The sequence below is a fragment of the Sorex araneus genome, chromosome 1 (assembly GCF_027595985.1).
Source record: "Sorex araneus isolate mSorAra2 chromosome 1, mSorAra2.pri, whole genome shotgun sequence".
Taxonomy (NCBI): Eukaryota; Metazoa; Chordata; class Mammalia; order Eulipotyphla; family Soricidae; genus Sorex; species Sorex araneus.
In genome coordinates, this window is record NC_073302.1 from 155,247,611 (window position 1) to 155,265,235 (window position 17,625).

Below are 17,625 nucleotides of genomic sequence, written 5' to 3' on the forward strand. Positions count from 1 at the left end.
TTTTTTTTGGTTTTTGGGTCACACCCGGCGATGCACAGGGGTTACTCCTGGCTCTTCACTCAGGAATTAGCCCTGGCGGTGCTCAGGGGACCATATGGGGTGCTGGGATTAGAACCCGGGTCGGCCGCGTGCAAGGCAAACGCCTTACCCGCTGTGCTATCACTCCAGCCCCTTCTATTCTTTTTTCATTCAACAATGTCTAAAATGAGACAAAAGATAATAATTAATTTCATTGATTAATGGTCATACTAGGATCACCGACTATGGTTTCTGAGAACATTACTTCATCATATCAACTAAGGAAACATCAAATGACATTTTTTTTTTTAATCACAGAAATTTATAATAGTCAGTTTATTTCTGGGGGTATGAACTTTAGTGAGAGAGGGACAATGATTATTTTGGGCAGCTCTTCCTCTTCCATGCCTGAACTTCTCTCTATCCTTTTGGCTTTTGACCAATTCTTTAACTAATCTTAATATTTACATCCAGGTACTGTTAGGTGGGTACCCCAGTATCTAAAAGATTCTGTGCACATATCTTTTCTCATTTCACTTATAACACAGCTATATAACGGCTAAACTATCAGATTCTCCCATTATACTTAAGCGAAGTCCTTGGCACTTGAGACATTCTTGGCAAGGTCAATGCTGTTCGCATTTCAAATCTCAGTATGTAGTTGGATATCTAGATCATAGCAGTGTTAGAAAATGTTTTCTGAATGAAGTGAGATAAGTCACTGCTAGGCCAAATATTCATAGATATTGCCAAAATAATTCCAAAAGCTACACCAAGGGCTGGAGGTGGCTCAGTTTGGAATAAAGTTCATATCCACTGTATGCAGTGGTCCTGATCCTAGCCTGACCCTGTAAAATGACAGCAATAAAGCCAACAAAAAGCAGTACCTATTTATATTTCTATCAAAAGCATATGTATGATGCATATTTCTCCAAACTATAGCAATACTGAATGTTGCTTTAAAATCTTCGCAAATAAGTTTTAAAAAAATATAGGGAAACTTCACCATCTTTCCAACAAGTCAGAATTATTGAAATTTAGTTCCATTAATTTTTTTCCTATATTAAGTACTTCTCTGTATTATACATTTTAATTTCTCTATATTAAGAATTTTGCATGACAACTGAAAATAGGCCAAACCATATAGATAGATAAGTTCCATGACAGAATAAGACCACTTAAAAATGCAACTCATCTCTAGGATAGGACTATATTGAAAAATTATAGTAGTTTAATATTTACTAAACTATACTTGCTTCTCTACCTCTCGTATAAAATCTACTATTAATTAAAAAATCTACTATTAATAAAGCTAGTTTCATTATTTCTGATGAGAGAATTTAAGGAGAGATGATGAACATCTTTGCCTACTAGATGAGTGAAATGGTAAATTCCACGAAGTGGATCTTTTGGGACAGAGATTTTTTTTACAGATAAAATATTCTTAGGTACGGAGCTGGAGGACAGTGGGAAGGGCATTTGCCTTGCACATGGCCAACCAGGGTTCAATCCCTGGCATCCCATGTGGTCCCCAAAGCACCACCAGGAGTGATTCCTGAGCACAGATCCAAGACTAATCCCTGAGTATTGCAGGGTGTGGTCCAAAAAACTAAACAAAACTAAAGTATTCTTAGCTTTAGCCACAGTCAAAAAAGTCTCTGTACCCAAAGTAAAGGTGGCAAGAGAAAGATGGTGATGTCCTTTCTATTTCCAATTACTTTCCCAATTCCATGCTTCTTTTAGTGGGAGTTTACCATCTGCACAATCAACAATTAGCCAGGTAGAAGTTTTAAGAGAAGGCCAATAATCTAAGTAAAACAGCATACGTTACTAAAGCAAAAACTCTTGAATTTAGAATTCTTTTATTTGACCAATTTTACTTGGGTGATGCAAAAATGATGTGCTAAATAGATGAAAGGAAAAAGATACTAACAAAATAAATTCCAGAAATTTATTGCTTATTTATCCTCTAAGTCTTTCTTTGGAGATGTTGATACATTTTAAGATATGTGAATGAATAATATTATCAAAATAAAACAAATAATTTCTAAATACAGGAACGTTAACTTAAATTGCAATACTTACAATCATCTAAATCTAGAAGTGACACAACTTTTTTATCTTGATCTCTTTTCTTGTCTTTCTCCTAAAAAACAAGAAATATTTCATTTACTGAATTCCTTTTTCAAATTTGTGAAATTTTCCTATGGTCTCAAAATAAACAGTTCTTTCTTCATTTATTCTTCCAACGGGGGGAAAATAAAAGAAAAATTTTGTAAGAATATACAGAAGGTACTTTCTGAAATTTTTCATTTTAGTTAGTAATATTTCCCCCACCATGTAAACATTTTTTTAAACATTCTGTGTTTAAGATTATAAAGGAACATCAGAAAAAAATTTTAAAGCAAACATTTCATCATTTGACAACTTTTTGTGAAGAATAATAAAAATAAGCAATTTAAGAAAAGGAAACACTTATTGCATGCTGAGCTCTGAAATAATTGAAGAGCTTCTGATTAGCCTTTTCTTTTTTGTTTGTTTTTTTGTTTTTTCATTTTTTTGCTTTTTGGGTCACACCCGGTGATGCACAGGGGTTACTCCAGGCTCTTCACTCAGGAATTACTCCTGGCGGTGCTCAGGGGACCATATGGGATGCTGGGATTCAAACCCGGTCGGCCGAGTGCAAGTTAAATGCCCTACCTGCTGTGCTATCGCTCCAGCCCCTGATTAGCCTTTTCTGACAGGTAATCTGTGGCAGGCATTATACGAGGTACTTTATATTTCAACACTGATTTCATCAGACTTCTTGCCAAACATGTTCTTGACACTAAATCTTCAGGTTTAAAAGGATTACTTTACAAATTTCCTACTATTTCCTGTTGAGGAAGAGTTAACTATTTCAAAAACCTAGCTGGCAGCTAGTTAGGGATTCCTCAGCCTCAGATCTATTTGTCCAGTCTCCTGAACTTTCAGAACGTGAATCATCAGACACAAGAACAAGTCCCTATGTTCCTCAGCAGTAATGCACTTGCCTCTTCTATATGAAGACCCAGGTCTGATTCCCAGCAGTGTCCCAAAGCCTCAGTATTCACAGGTTGGTTAGAGATCCAGAAAAAGTACATATTTTATTAATGAATGCAGTCCTAGGCGGCATTAGAATCACCTAAGATCAACAAAGGTGACTTTGCTAAATGAATGTGAGTCAAGGTTACTGGAGTTTTATTAGCTGTACTTTTAAAAACCCTTAAATGTTTTCAAATTAAAGACCAAAACTTGGTTTCACTAACAGGGTTTTAAATTTCACTTATTTGCTAAATGATTCCTTATTTATTCAGTAGGTACAATTTTAAAATATGTACCAAGTTCTGTACTGGAATAAACAACAGGATAACACAACCAAGACATAGTCTGTCTTCAGAAAACTCACAATCAGCCAAAGGAGTTCCTTGCTAATCATTGATGGGATTTGTTGCAAATAATTGCTACAAGGACTTCTACCACCATGACAGAAGTATAATTAAAGAAAAAAGTACAATTTAAAGTCTACATTTTGCAGAGGGCACAGGTGGGAAGAGACACTGGGAGAACAGCGGAGAGAAGCAGACAGTCTGGTGGAGGGTCTGGGGTTAGAGCACTGTACACATGAAACCCTATTGTAAACAGCACTGTCAATCATGCTACCTCAAATTAAAATTTCTTTTTTAAAAGTCTACCTTGTGTTAATAGTTCTTTCAAAATGGCAGACATCTGAACAAGAGCACTGCATTGAATTATATTAGTCTTTTTACATGATTTTAAGTTTCAGCCATTTTTTCTTATACTAATACTCAGAAAATTATTTTTAAGGATCATTTAATAATATACATTAAAACACTAAGTAAAGCATCAGTATGATTTAATTTTTCTTGCTCAAAATAACTAGTTCAGCCTCTGAAAACTCTAAACTACCCAGATGGGCTTTCATTTTTATTCATTATTTAAAAATGAAACAAATAATATGTGTCTTTTTTTTCTGCCTCAAATGCATAACAATTTATTGATCTATGGTACGGATAGAAGAAATTTGATCTTGAAGCTGAAAATTTAAAATTACAAGTAACAAAAAATAGGTTCAGAATAAAAATGCCATCTCAAATTAGAATGTCATTCCTGTAAAGAAAGAACATACACCAAAAAGGTTATCACCATGTGACTTATCAAATGCCACGCTGAGCACAATGGGTGTAGTTTCCTGTAAGTTACAATGGTGCATGACAGTCTTTATGGAACTGTAACCTCCCCACCTGAAAAATTAGAAACCTATCAAATCAAGGAAAGTTAAACTGAAGACAAGTCTATACCTTATTTTCTACTTTACAGCTAACAGTAGGTACCAATACCTATTAAATATACATCAGGTCATATACATCATAGAACAGAACTGCATGTGAAATTGGCATAATATCTCATTAGAAGCCTAAAACAGATGGGGGTGGGGGAAAGGCTCTCAAAAAGGATAGAATTGCATTGACTTTCTGAGAACACCAAATAACCAGTGACTGAAATACAACATTAGCAATAGATAATGGTCATTTCTACTGAATTGAAAAAGCTTTGCATTCTGAATCAAAGATATAAAAAGCCTTGTGATGTCTTTGGCATTCTTCTCTTATATTATATTTCATTTTTCATTTTAAAAAATCCATAGTAAGTTCAAAACATTTTCATACTTAACAGATCTACTATAAAAATAAAAATCTAAATTCTAAACAAAGAAGTTAAGAGCCCTATTCCATCAAACATTTCTCCATTTGCAATTCATCTTGGTAATAGAGACAGAACCTGGGTAAATGCATATAGGACTTGAGGCAGGAGATTTTTCTTGCTCAATGCATAATTCATGTGCTCCGCCTGCAAAGTGTGTAAAATGAGAATTTCACACCGCAGCATGAGCCATGGAGCTGCAGAGAAAAGGCAGATGAAATCATATTTTACTGTGTGAATTTTATTTCTTACCCTCCCAATATTTATACAAAACCATCATTGACAAACCAAACACATTGACAGATCACCCACTGTTTCCATTGTGTTAGTACTTGAGAAGAGATCAGGCAGAAAGATAGACAATTTGTTTTTGTATATTTTTTTAAATAGAGGATTAGGTTTTTAACAGCTGAGTGACTGTATTAGACTTTTATAAGGACAACAGTAACTGATCTTAAAGTCTCACTACAAAAAAAACTCGTTATCAATTCATCATCCTCAAATCTCCATTTTGTTTCTATGGTATTCGATTATACACCTCAACACATCAACATTATCAAAATGAAATACAAAGTCACAGGGTTAAAATACTGATTTCGTCTTAATATATTTCAGTCTAAATAATAAAAGACACTAGAAGTAAATATTAAATCCTAAATAATACAAACAAAAATATGTTTTAATATATCTGTAATAATTTTTCATGTATTATACATGTTCATTTTTATGCTGATTAAAAGCAAGTAGAAAAAAGATCTGATACATCAAGCATCAAATATTCCTCCTTAAATGCAAACCACTGTAAAAAGGTTTGGAATTGAGAACTATGAAATAGAAGTGATAGGGAAAGTTTCTCAAAACCATGCTGTGCTTCGAAATCAACAAAAATTCAAGACTAATTTCTAGTCTCATAAAGCAGGATGTGTGTACACGCAATATTTTCAATTAGAATTACCAATAGAATTCTCAAAACCATACTGTGCTTTGAAATCAACAAAAATTCAAGACTAATTTCTAGCCTCACAAAGCAGGATATATGTACATGAAATATTTTCAATTAGAATTACCAATCAAGGACAATTTAATGATTGTTTTGAAGTGATCAAACAAATATGATTTTAAAAATCTGAGGCAGGGAGTTCTTTTTTAAGTTTTAAAAAAAGAGGTTTAAGCTAATAAACAAATATTTGCTGTTAAACCATATCTTTTTTAGGAAGAAAGCTATTTAACAGCAGCCACTGCGATTTGAAGAGCTTAGTTGAGCTGAAATGGTATTTTTGCTTCTGGAGAACATAAAATAGGAATAAACTGGGAAGGACATAAATTGAAAAAGCAAGGCTTTGAATTGTCAGAATAAAAACCAAGAGTCAATAATCCATACAAGTTTCATAACTGCTCCATGTTTAAACAACAACACAAGAAAAACATGTTTCCTACTTCTCAAACAGGGCAGAAAAATCAATGAGAAAACAGTTCCTTTTACTTTTTTTCCATGGCCTTTTTCATATCATCTACCATATTTATGGTATACCCCAGAATCTTTCACCGGTCTTTCATTAAGGCAGATCTAACATTTACTGCTGTCTGGACAAGAGTCACAATGCCAGCGACTGATCCATCAAGCACTGTGATGTAGTTTCTCTGCACCTCTCAAAATGGGATTATCAAATTTTATAAGATCCACTTAACCTATGATAAAGACAACGACAAGGACATCTCAAATCCTGCTTAGTATAATATATGGATGGCACTATACTTTTCAAAGCTAGTATAAAATTAATCTTATTGTATATTACTGATTCAAATATGGAAATGCTTTTAATAGTAAATGTTACATTAAATGCAAATATGTCAAACATTTATTTCCTGCTGGACTATTATCCTTATATACTTTCATATAATTAAAATGTTAATATAGAGAGATGCATAAAAGTAAATAACAAAGCACAATCATGACAACATTTTTACCATTAATGACCTAAATACTCAGTGTCTGGACAGACACTGATGATAATACTGAACCACCTGTATCTCGTTATGGAGTAAGTAGTGGGCTAGCAATCCTTATACTAATAGAAGTAACTAGAACATAGAAGCACTCTGATATACCAGTTAGTTATAAAAACACTGAAGCCTAGGTTTAATATATTTTTTAAGTGGGTAACTTAAATGTCTTTAATTAAAATTGCTGTCAAACTGTTTACAAGCAGACAATGTATTAGTTTTTTAAAAATGAGCAAAGGTGAGGCTGGACTGATAGCACAGCACGTAGGGCATTTGCCTTGCACACAGCTGACCCAGGTTCGATTCCCAGCATCCCATATGGTCCCCCAAGCACTGCCAGGAGTAATTCCTAAGTGCGGAGCCAGGAGTAACCCCTGAGCATCACCCGGTGTGATCCAAAAAGGAAAAAAAAAAAGAGCAAAGGTGTGTTACTATTACACAGTAAGAATTTAATGCAAACTCTATGGACATTAGATAAAATAATAAAAATTTATTTTAGACCAGAAAAAAATTTTTTAATGAGCAAAGGAATATAAATGTTAATCTTTTCCTGATATATGATCTGCATTACTAATTTTTCTTTCTACTACTGTTAAAATAATGTTTCCTTTTACATGACGTAAAGTACCAGAAACAGTTAAAATATGAAATGACTGAAAGTAATTTTGTTAGAGATAATGTTGGGGGCAAAGAATCATTTCATTAAAGGAATAAAACTCAAACTAAAATATTTCTCAATTAAATATATTTCAGAAAATAACATCTACAAATAAAAAATATACTTTCCCATCAAAGCAATTGTAACTTGAGAAAGAAGATCATTTACCGACACAGTCTGCCTTCAGATAAGGGAATCTCCAATCAATAGCACAAAAAATACACAACACTACGATGCATGAATGTAGTTTTGTGACTTATGAATATGTTGGGGATGATACCGACTGACAAAAACATGAATGATTCAACACTAGTTCTCGTTCTTTAGACTGTCCCTACACTGTTCCCAGGAGTAATACTATCTCATAAGCAACATTTGTAGTTTCACACAGTTGTTTTCAAGTAGAAGGGAAGGGGGCCACACTGTAATGTAAATCCACTTTCTCCAAAGCTTTTTATTTTCTGTAATAAGAGAAATGGTGCAAAAGGAAGAACAAAGGCACAGAAACAGGAAAACAGAGAGCAAATTCAGAGAACCAATGGGATCGGAAGAAGCGGGTTTAGGACTGAAAAGGCAAGGGTGAGCATGCTTACTCAAGAAGCTTCCTGAACCGAATGACAATGAAACATTTTTATATGTACTAAGAGCTAACCTGGAAGCTGTACAGAAGGATTAGAATTGGCCAAGTGTCTAAGGATGACAGACGGCAATTTCTAAGAGGAAGGTAACAAAGAACTGATCTAAACAGGAAATGGTAGAAAAAGAATGCATGAGAAAGAATGCCCAGACTCTCTAAAACTTGGCCACAATGTAAGACAGGATGAGGGAGGAATCAAAGATAATTTTAGGGCTGCACATCAGGAAAATAGAAAGAATGTTGGTACCAAATGGCAGATCTGAGGCTGGAGCAGTAGTATAGTGGGTTGGGTGCTTGCATCACAAGTGGCCAACCTAGGTCTGATCTCCCACACCCCATATAGTCCCCTGAGCCCATGGGGAATAATTCCTGAGTGCACAGCCAGAAATATAGGCACTGTGGGTGTGGCCCGAAATTAAAAAAAAAAAAAGGCAAACAAACCCAAATGGCAGAGCCGATCTTCTAAGCAGGAAACTAGCTAAGAATTTGGCCAAATTTAAGAAAGTTAGAATTTGGAATTTAGGTATTATGGAAATAACTCACATAGCAAAAAAAAAAAAAGCACACAAAGGAAAAAGTAAAGAAAAAATAATTTGCATCAATTAATATTTTTGAAAAGAGTGTATTTTTTAAATTTTAACACTAATTTGGGGAAATGTTTACAGTTGGGTGTTTTAAAGGGGGTAAACTGTGAAGTAAACCAATAGAACAACAAGTCAAAGAAGTCAGAAGAAAAGGGATACAGAGTATCAAGTGTAGGGTAAATGTCACATAAAAAGATGGAAATGTGTCATAGTGAGAGATCACAGCTGACATTTCAGAGACCAGTATCTATAGGAATTGATAGGCATGGAAACCAATTTATAAGGGATTCAGAAATAACTGGATTAAGAAGAGATAGCAAAGACCTAGATTATTTTTCTAAACTATCACTCAGATGAACTCTGTCTTTCTCTTTTACATCCCCACCCCAACCCTCTCTCTCTTTAAATACCAACAGAGACTTGAAGGTAAAAACTAACACCGAAGGCCAAAAGGAAATTTACTCAGAGCACATTTACTCAGTCTAATCAGAGAAGAGGAATGGCACAGAGACAGAGTTACCGAGAAGAGTGGTCACAGGCTTCTTGAAGAAGTGGGCAATGTCACAAAGTGTATAAAGGGTAAGGGGGTGGGGCAAAGAGACAGTACAGTGGGCAGGGCACATGCACACAGTCAACCCGGGATCGATCCCTGGCATCCCATATAGCCTCCTGAACCTGTCAGGAGTGACTCCTGAGTGCAAAGTCAAGAGTAAGCCCTGAGTATCACCAGGTGTGGCCCAAAAGCTAAACAAAAACAAAAATAGGGTAAGGGATCAGAAGTGAATGTTAACTCATAAACTGAAAGGCAAAAGAAAAACTGAAAAATGCAGGACATATCAGAACTGAAAAATTGCAGCTGCTTTCAGCACCAGTGTTCTATAACTCTAATGTTGTTGATCTCAGGAATTAATGTTCAAGCTGAGAAATGTTAAATTAACCCTTTTATATTTATATAGCAATTTACAATGATCTCTCGTTTCAGTTTTTAATAATAGAGCTCGAAAGAAGTAGAATAGGCATTAGCATTTCCACTTTATAGATGAGGAAACTGAAGCATAAAGATATTATCTTTGAACAAGTACAAGACTATAGCTCTCTCATAGAACCACCATAAAATGAGTGGTTTTGAAAGCCATACACTCAAGGTCCCACTTTCATACTCAGTATCTATCCCCAAAGCACACTGTCCAGTTTTTTTTAAAGAAAAAAAAGAAGAGAAAAAAACATAATTTAGTTGGACTGCGGATTTAAGGTACATGAATTTTTAGCATTAACATACTGTCATGTGAAATTAAAGTAAAGCACCCACCATCTGCCTTCATTACTCATAATTTAGAGTAGAAGCATACCTAATGCAAGGACTTTCCTCCCATTGCAGAGCTGCCCAGTATTAGAAAAGTGGAAATTTGCACGGTCTACTCCTAATAACTTAAAAACAGGAAGGAAAAATAGCTATTGTGAATCCAAGGTGGGGAACATTACAACTGATAAATTAAACCAATCCTGAATCCTTGTAGTACATAGAAAAGGAGATCCCATATAGCAGGAAGATGTCATAAAAGCAACCACAATGACATAAAAAGATTAACAATATTGTAAAACCTAAATTTCTTTAAACTGATGTTCCATAGTAAATTTTAAAAATTATCAACAGACTTAATATGTTCAGTGAAAGTCATGACAAAGAAGAAATAAACTGGATTACTAACTGGGCTGCCTTTGTGGTTTTCTAATGGACCCTAAACCATGTTTCTAATATTACAGAGGGACCAAAGTCCATCATTTTCAACATTTACACTATTTATTATTAGAAAAAAATTGAATCCATCTATACAAATGCTTGTTGATGTCTTGTTTGGTAATTTTAGAAACTAGATTACTTATCCTGGGTTGTGCTTAGGCTGATTTCTAAAGCTGCTTTGTTTTACATTCGATAGACTGGGAACACCTGTAAAGGCGATTAGAGGCCACCCCAAAAGCCTCCGTCCCTCTCCGAGAACCCGGCAAGCGACCCAGAGTATCCTGTCCCCACAGCAGAGCCTGGCAAGCTACCCGTGGCATACTTGATATGCCAAAAACAGTAGCAACAGTGGTCCTCATTCCCCTGACCCTGAAAGAGCCTCCAATACGCTATTGGTCTACACAAGCATGTGACAGGGACGAATGGAGACGTTACTGGTGCCCGCTGGAGCAAATCGATGAACAACAAGATGACAGTGATGACAATGATGATGACAGTGATTTTATTTAAAGCTTTGTGACTTAAAATACTATTAATGAAAGGGCTTCATGTGTACAATATTCCAAGCCCACACCATCCACCAGAGTGTCTGCTTCCCTCCATTACTGTCTCAGAGCCCGCCAAACAACCTACCGCCCTTAGTCCCCACCCTTGGTAAGCCCAATTCTGTAAACCAGTTCTCAGCTAAGCTGTTTTGATAAAGCTGATATAAACTGATATAAGCAGGAACCGTAGTATCTAATTTACTACATGATCAATGTTTATATAAGGCCAGAAAAATAAATCTAAAGAAATTCCTAGGTTTTACTTGACTTTTGGAAAAAACTGAAATCTGAGATAATAAGCTACATAAAAATACAAATTTTAGTATAAAATCAAATTTAAGTTTTACTTACTTGGTTTTGCTGACGTACTCTGTCCAACAGAATTTTACACCAAGAGGAAAATGTCTCCTCTGGTGGCTCAAGCTGTCTGTGGTACTGGAGCATGTGATGTTGCTAGCACAGTTCCTGGGCTAAATTTTACTTATTTTAATCAAATTAAATAGCCAAGTGCAGCTAGTGACTACTGCACCAAAAGATCTTATTCTTAAAGAAATAGGGGCCAGAGAGATAGTACAGTGGGTTGAGGATTTTGCCTTGTGTGTGGCTGACCCAGGTTTGATTCCCAGCATCCCTTAGGGTCCCCTGAATACTGTCTTGAGTACAGAGTCAGGAGAAATCCCTAAGCATCATTGGTGTGGCTCCAAACATATCCCTCACTCAAAAGAAATAATTGAGGAATTACATGAGACAGGGTCTAATTAGCTCAAAACATTAATTAGTAGCACCTCAAACAGCAAAAAGTATTTCATTATATTCAAGAATATGTAAATATACAATAGATATTAGCACTGTAGCACTGTCGTCCCGTTGTTCATCGATTTGCTCGAGCAGGCACCAGTGATATCTCCATTGTGAGACTAGTTGTTCCTGTTTTTGGCATATCGAATACACCACGGGCAGCTTGCCAGTCATTGCCGTGTGGGCGAGATACTCTCAGTAGCTTGCCAGGCTCTCCAAGAGGGACGAATTGAACCTGGGTCAGCCACATGGAAGGCAAACAAATACCCTACCCACTGTGCTACCGCTCCAGTGCACAATAAATATTAGCCACTTAAAATACACATTAATCTTTCTTTTTGTTTTGTTTTTGGGTCACACCTGGTTATACACAGGGGTCACTCCTGGCTCTGCACTCAGGAATTACCCCTGGGGGTGCTCAGGAGACCATATGGGATGCTGGGAATTGAACCCGGGTCAGCCACCTGCAAGGCAATCGCCCTACCCGCTGTGCTATCGCTCCGGCCCTGCTAAAATATATATTAATCTTTCACTTAAAAAAATATACTCCTTAAAATTTGTTTTGGGGCCACAACTGGCCCTTTTCTGTTCAGAACACTCTCTGCTCTGTGCCCGGGGATCGTTCCTGGTAGTGTTGGGGAAGGAGAGCCAGGATAGGGGTCAGACTCCAGCATTAAGCATTTGCTCCAGCCTTTGGGTCATGTCCTCAGTCCCTAAACATACGCTTGTCCTTGCATATGAAAAGGAAGGACAATGATCTACTTCAAAGAACTTGTCTTGTTTGGGGGCCACATGTGACCGTGCTTAGGGATCACTCCTGGCAGTATTCAGGGGACTTTATGTGGTGCTGGGGTTAGGACCCAGGTCAGCGTCTACCTGCTGTACGATCTCTCTAATCCTTACTTTGAAGAGTTTGCTTACATTCTTGTCTACTCAGATATTGGCTACTCAGGTAATTTACTGAAGAAATTCAAGCTAGTGGAACAAATATATTTTAAAAATTAGATTAGAAAGAATTTAATTCAATGAAAGGCAAAGTTTGACCATATTTTTAACATATGAAATAACACAGCTTATTATATAAAAATTCTGCATTTGAACTTTAGTAGCTACATGATTTACTTAAAAGTTAGGGAAGAGTAATTATAGATTCAAAGATTCAAGTGATAAAGTATTAGGTCTGAGCTTTATATGAGTAAACTTTCACAATTTATACTTTGATTTTCTGCTCTGAACAGAAAAGGCTCCCGGTTAAAAAGATTGTATCAAAGAGCACTGCCACTGTAAGTGGTTCTTTAATTTGTTTTTAAATATATGGCTACTGTAATTTTAATTAAGCATCAAAATATACCACTAAATTAACCTTTAGAATATTCTATTATTCATAATGTCTAGTTTTAGATACTAGTTTTGACACTGACACATATTTTTGATATTTCTTATCATACATGTATATGTATGTTCTTTTGCTAACATTATGAGATTCTTTTACTACCTCTTCTTGCAAAAGCCATTCATTCCTTGTTGTAGACAAGTATCAAAAAGTCACATTCATCAAGTTCTCTAATTATAGTAGCAAAACCTTAGTTAAATAAAGAAAAAAGAAAACAAAAGCTTGGATAGGAGAGATACCACAGTGGGTAGAGCATTTTTTTCACAAGCCGCCAACCCAGGTTCAATCCCTGGCATCCCATACAGTGACCAGAGCACCATCAGGAGTAAGCACTTAGCAAAGCTGGGTGTGGCCCCCAAACCAACAAATAATATTTAAAAATAAAAATAATAAAAGTCTTCATGACTTATTATAAGGAACATGATTTCCTAGAAGGGAAAAAAATCATACAGAGATGAATGAAGATGGTGTTTCTTTTACATGTCAATGATGTTATTAGTTTCCTTTCTTAGCTTTTTAACTACAATAAAGAAGTTATTTTCAGAAGTACTCAGAATTGGGAAAACTTGACAAGAACATTTATTTTCAATGATAACAGATGTATAGTCTCTTACCTTATTGACATTTCTGGATTCAGTTTCACTTTCAGACTCAGATTCTGATTCAGAATCCGAAGAACTATCTTCTGAACTAGATTCCGCACTGGAGGAATCCGAACTTTTTGATTTGTCACTTTCCTTTTTTCCATCTTCAAAATCACTAAAAATAAATTTTTAAGTATCAATTTTAAATACCTTGTATGAGCAAGTAGTTTTTAAATGGAATAATAGGTAGGGGAGACAGCTCCTTTGAGAGCTCTTCCTGCATGGAGAGGAGGCCTCGCATGAGGGAAGCTCAAGCACAAGCAAGTCCCTGATCCTACCTGATCACTCCAGCACTGACAGGAGTGATCCCAAGCATTGTGCCCAAAGTAGCCCCTGAGTACTGACAAAGGTGGCCCAAGAAATAAAACAAACAAACAAACACAAATCCCAAATGATAAATGCTACTTGCCTGTTTTGCCTGTACATCATAACCTTTACTAGACAGGTGTATTTCCTTAACAACTATTTTTTTTTGTATATAATAATGAAACTGATTTTCAGAACCCCAGAATATATTAATAAAAAAGACAGTATCTTTAGCCAAATAAATCCTAATTATTAAATTATACCTGATGTCTCTCAAGGGCATAAATACTACTAACTTTTGTCATAAACAGAAAAAAAAGTTGATTTTTCAGGACTATACATTAGCTACTAACAGTTACAACTTTGAAGATATTAAGACTGATTTTAAATGATCAATAAGTTTAAATATTGATACATCTCTTTTTGCTAAAATGTACTGACAATTCAGAGGTTTCGCTAAGAAAACTATTTATGTATGTTCTTAAATGTGAGCCTACACATCAGAAATTGTTAACCATTACAAAAGAGAATTCTTCAATTTCTTTTAAGTCAGACCAAAATTGAAAAAAAAAAAATCAAGCTCTTAAAGTACTAAATGATTAAACCAAGTGCTGATGCTATTGATACCTTTGTTCACTCACTCACTCATTTATCAAATAGTCATTGATTGCCCACCCTGTGCTTGCACAATATTAAATGCTGTGGATAATAATGGTTAGTAAGATTCAGATGATCTCATATGTTTCGGTTACAGAGTCTACAGCTCACTGGAGAACACAGAGAAGCAAGATGTCAGCCACAGGGAAATACAGTAAGTAGCAATGAAGTACAATGTGTCAGGAGAATACCTGGAGAGGGATTTACACAAAGTTCCCCAAGATTAGGAATGCCTCCTAGAGGAAGACACACATAAACTGAGAAACAGGAATAAAAGAGGAAAACAAAATGACAGGGAGGCAGTTCTCCGAAGAGATGAAATGACATGTGAGCTAGCCAAAAGGTGCTCCCTCCAGAGATATTGGTCTTTCACGTTTTCTCAACATCAAGGTCTGAGAGGGCAGGGGGTGGTGTGGGAGTGTGAGTGTGGTGTGTGTGTGTGTATGAGAATATGTGCTCAGAAAATCCATCTCGTTCTAGGTGATAGCAGGCACTATCACTCTTCTTATTTAGATATTTCAACATATTCTTGCCACACTCAGGAATCTTAAGTAACTTGTATAAGGACACATAGCCAGGAAAAGCAAAATTAGAATTTGAACTTGTTTGTCTTACTCTGAAGACTAGTTTTCTGCTATACAGACTATCTCCCTTCAAATAAAAATACTTTATAGAGCATAAAATTATAATTTAGTGATAAGTTGTTCTCATTACTAGTGGTTTTGAAAATACTTAGAGCTCTGTAAGTTTTAAAAATTATTATAGTGAAGTTTTTAAAACTCATGATTTTTAAAAGGTGATGCTGAACAAAATTTTAAAGAGGTAAAAACAGGGCAGGGAGGGGAAAGTGCAAAGTCAAATAAAGAATCAATATTTCCTAGAATCGATTTTTTGGTGGAGGAAATATGATTGCTGCTTATTAATAATGGATCATGGCAACATTTCAAGAGGACATGCAATTATACTTGAAGACCAAAAAAAAAAAAATGCTTCTTTTAGTATTTCCTTAGTTCTTCCCACCCAAAGGGCAACTTTTTATCACAAATCAAATATGCACTCAAAAACATAAGGAATACAACAACATAACAAAGATTCCCTTTGGTGTAATGCACAATTCTTTTAAATTCAAACCTGGATAAAGAGAAAAGTCCATTTATGTAGAAAAATAATGCAACTAATATAAAATGAAATTGAAATCTTAAGCACAGTGACTTCTGCTCTCTGAAAGCTCTTTAGTGCACTGAACAAAAATTTTTCAAGAACAAGACACATTTCATAAAACTGTTATAAGTATTCTGACAGTGAATCAGAAGTATATAATTTCACTCATAGAAGGGATCTTACAAACCAAGCACTACTTTGTTGCAACAAGTGAAAGATTTTGAATATATTTAACTTAAGAAAAAAATAAGAGCTTAAAGGTAAAAGTGTTATTTTGTTATGCGCTGCTCAATTTTGATGGGTAATTATTGTTTACCTTGCTGCTTAGAGTTTCAGATGTTAACCTAATGAAAAGAATTTACTGGTAACTAGCTTTTTAACTTTGCAATGATGAAAAGCCTGTATTAATTTAACCTACAGATTTCATTTGTTCTGAACAGGAAAAACAATATAAATCACTTTTAAAATCATTAAATCCTGACTTAAATTAATAAAGTCATAATTAGGGCATTATGCTGTGTTTGTTATGGAAGTGGCAGGGCGAGCTGCTTTAATTACTGTCTGTAATAAAAGGAGCAGAGAGCGTACTGCGCACCAATCAGTGCTGTCAGCCACGACTGAGCCGGGCTCAAGCTCATCAAGGGAGCGGGCAGCAGGCTCCGGGGAAAGGGCCATCATGTCTGCAGAGGCCACTCACTGACAGCCACCGGGAAAACAGAACCGTGCAATCCCAGGGATTAACCCCAATGACTCAAAATTTTAATGACACTTTAATACCCAATAGTGTTGTTGATAATGGGAGATCCGAGAAAGCGCTAACGTTAAATATCTTCTGACCGTCTTCCTTCACAGCCCTTGACTTCTAATATTTGGATCATAGTCCTTTTAATGTAACATTATTTAGGAAAATCAATTGTCTTAGTTACATAATGGCAAAGTGGTGAAGGATTTAATTTTAGCCCTCAGCAAAATTGCTACAAAAGGTAATTAAGTGTTTCACACCTACCGGCTTGATCACTTAACTCAGCCTTCCAAGGTTATACCAATTTCCAAAGTGCAACCCAAGATTTGTTCAAGTTCAAAATGGAAATGAGGCATTATTAATAAAAGAATAACATGAACTAGTATTTCTCATTAAGTTGGCAAGATTTATATCTATTTGGGGCACACCACGCACTCATTTTCTTACTCCATGCATTCAAGGGAGATCTTGGCCTAGGATGGGGGGTAATACCATGAATTTTTCTGAAGAAAATTCTGACAAGAGAACTGACCTCTGCCCTTTGGCCTTGGAATTTCTCTTGGATGACCCCTTGTTTTCTCCTTCGGATTCGCTGGCACTCTCACTCCCGGACTCGCTGGAGGAGTCCTCGCTGCTGTCTCTGCTGTCGCCTTCCTCCTCCTGCTCTCCACTTTCACTCCCAGATTCACTCTCTGGAAAAACAGGGCCAGATGCTTTTTGATTTATAGCCATTTAATCATACATAAGGACACAAGGAATCGTTGATATTTGTCACAAATGAAACTAGATGCTGAGTCTCAGCTCCATGGGCCACACCTGCTCAGGATTTCTGATAGGCCCAGTAGGGCCACGCAACCCTCGGAAGGTGAGCTTGATTTACTCCATAGGAGGGAGAAAGCATATTTTTAGGGAGAAGGAACAACGCAAAGCGAAAATGAACCAAATGAGCCAAGTTGAAGAGCATCCTGCTGTTCAAATTCATGGGAATCAAGCT

At 36.0% G+C, this 17,625-nt stretch overlaps 1 protein-coding gene across 2 annotated transcripts in view; it reads right to left on the minus strand.

Annotated features, from left to right (window-relative positions):
• Window positions 1-17,625, minus strand: part of AP3B1 (adaptor related protein complex 3 subunit beta 1) — a 225,136-nt gene that overhangs the window by 78,820 nt on the left and 128,691 nt on the right. For both annotated transcript variants that reach the window (XR_008627187.1, XM_004613140.2), the window contains exons 19-21: window positions 17,164-17,323; window positions 13,736-13,880; window positions 2,104-2,164 (exon numbers count right to left, since the gene is read on the minus strand). Coding sequence is in view for 1 of the 2 variants with exons in the window: in XM_004613140.2 (XP_004613197.2) it covers window positions 2,104-2,164; window positions 13,736-13,880; window positions 17,164-17,323 (366 nt within the window). In the remaining variant the exon portion in view is untranslated. The remainder of the gene's footprint in view (window positions 1-2,103; window positions 2,165-13,735; window positions 13,881-17,163; window positions 17,324-17,625) is intronic.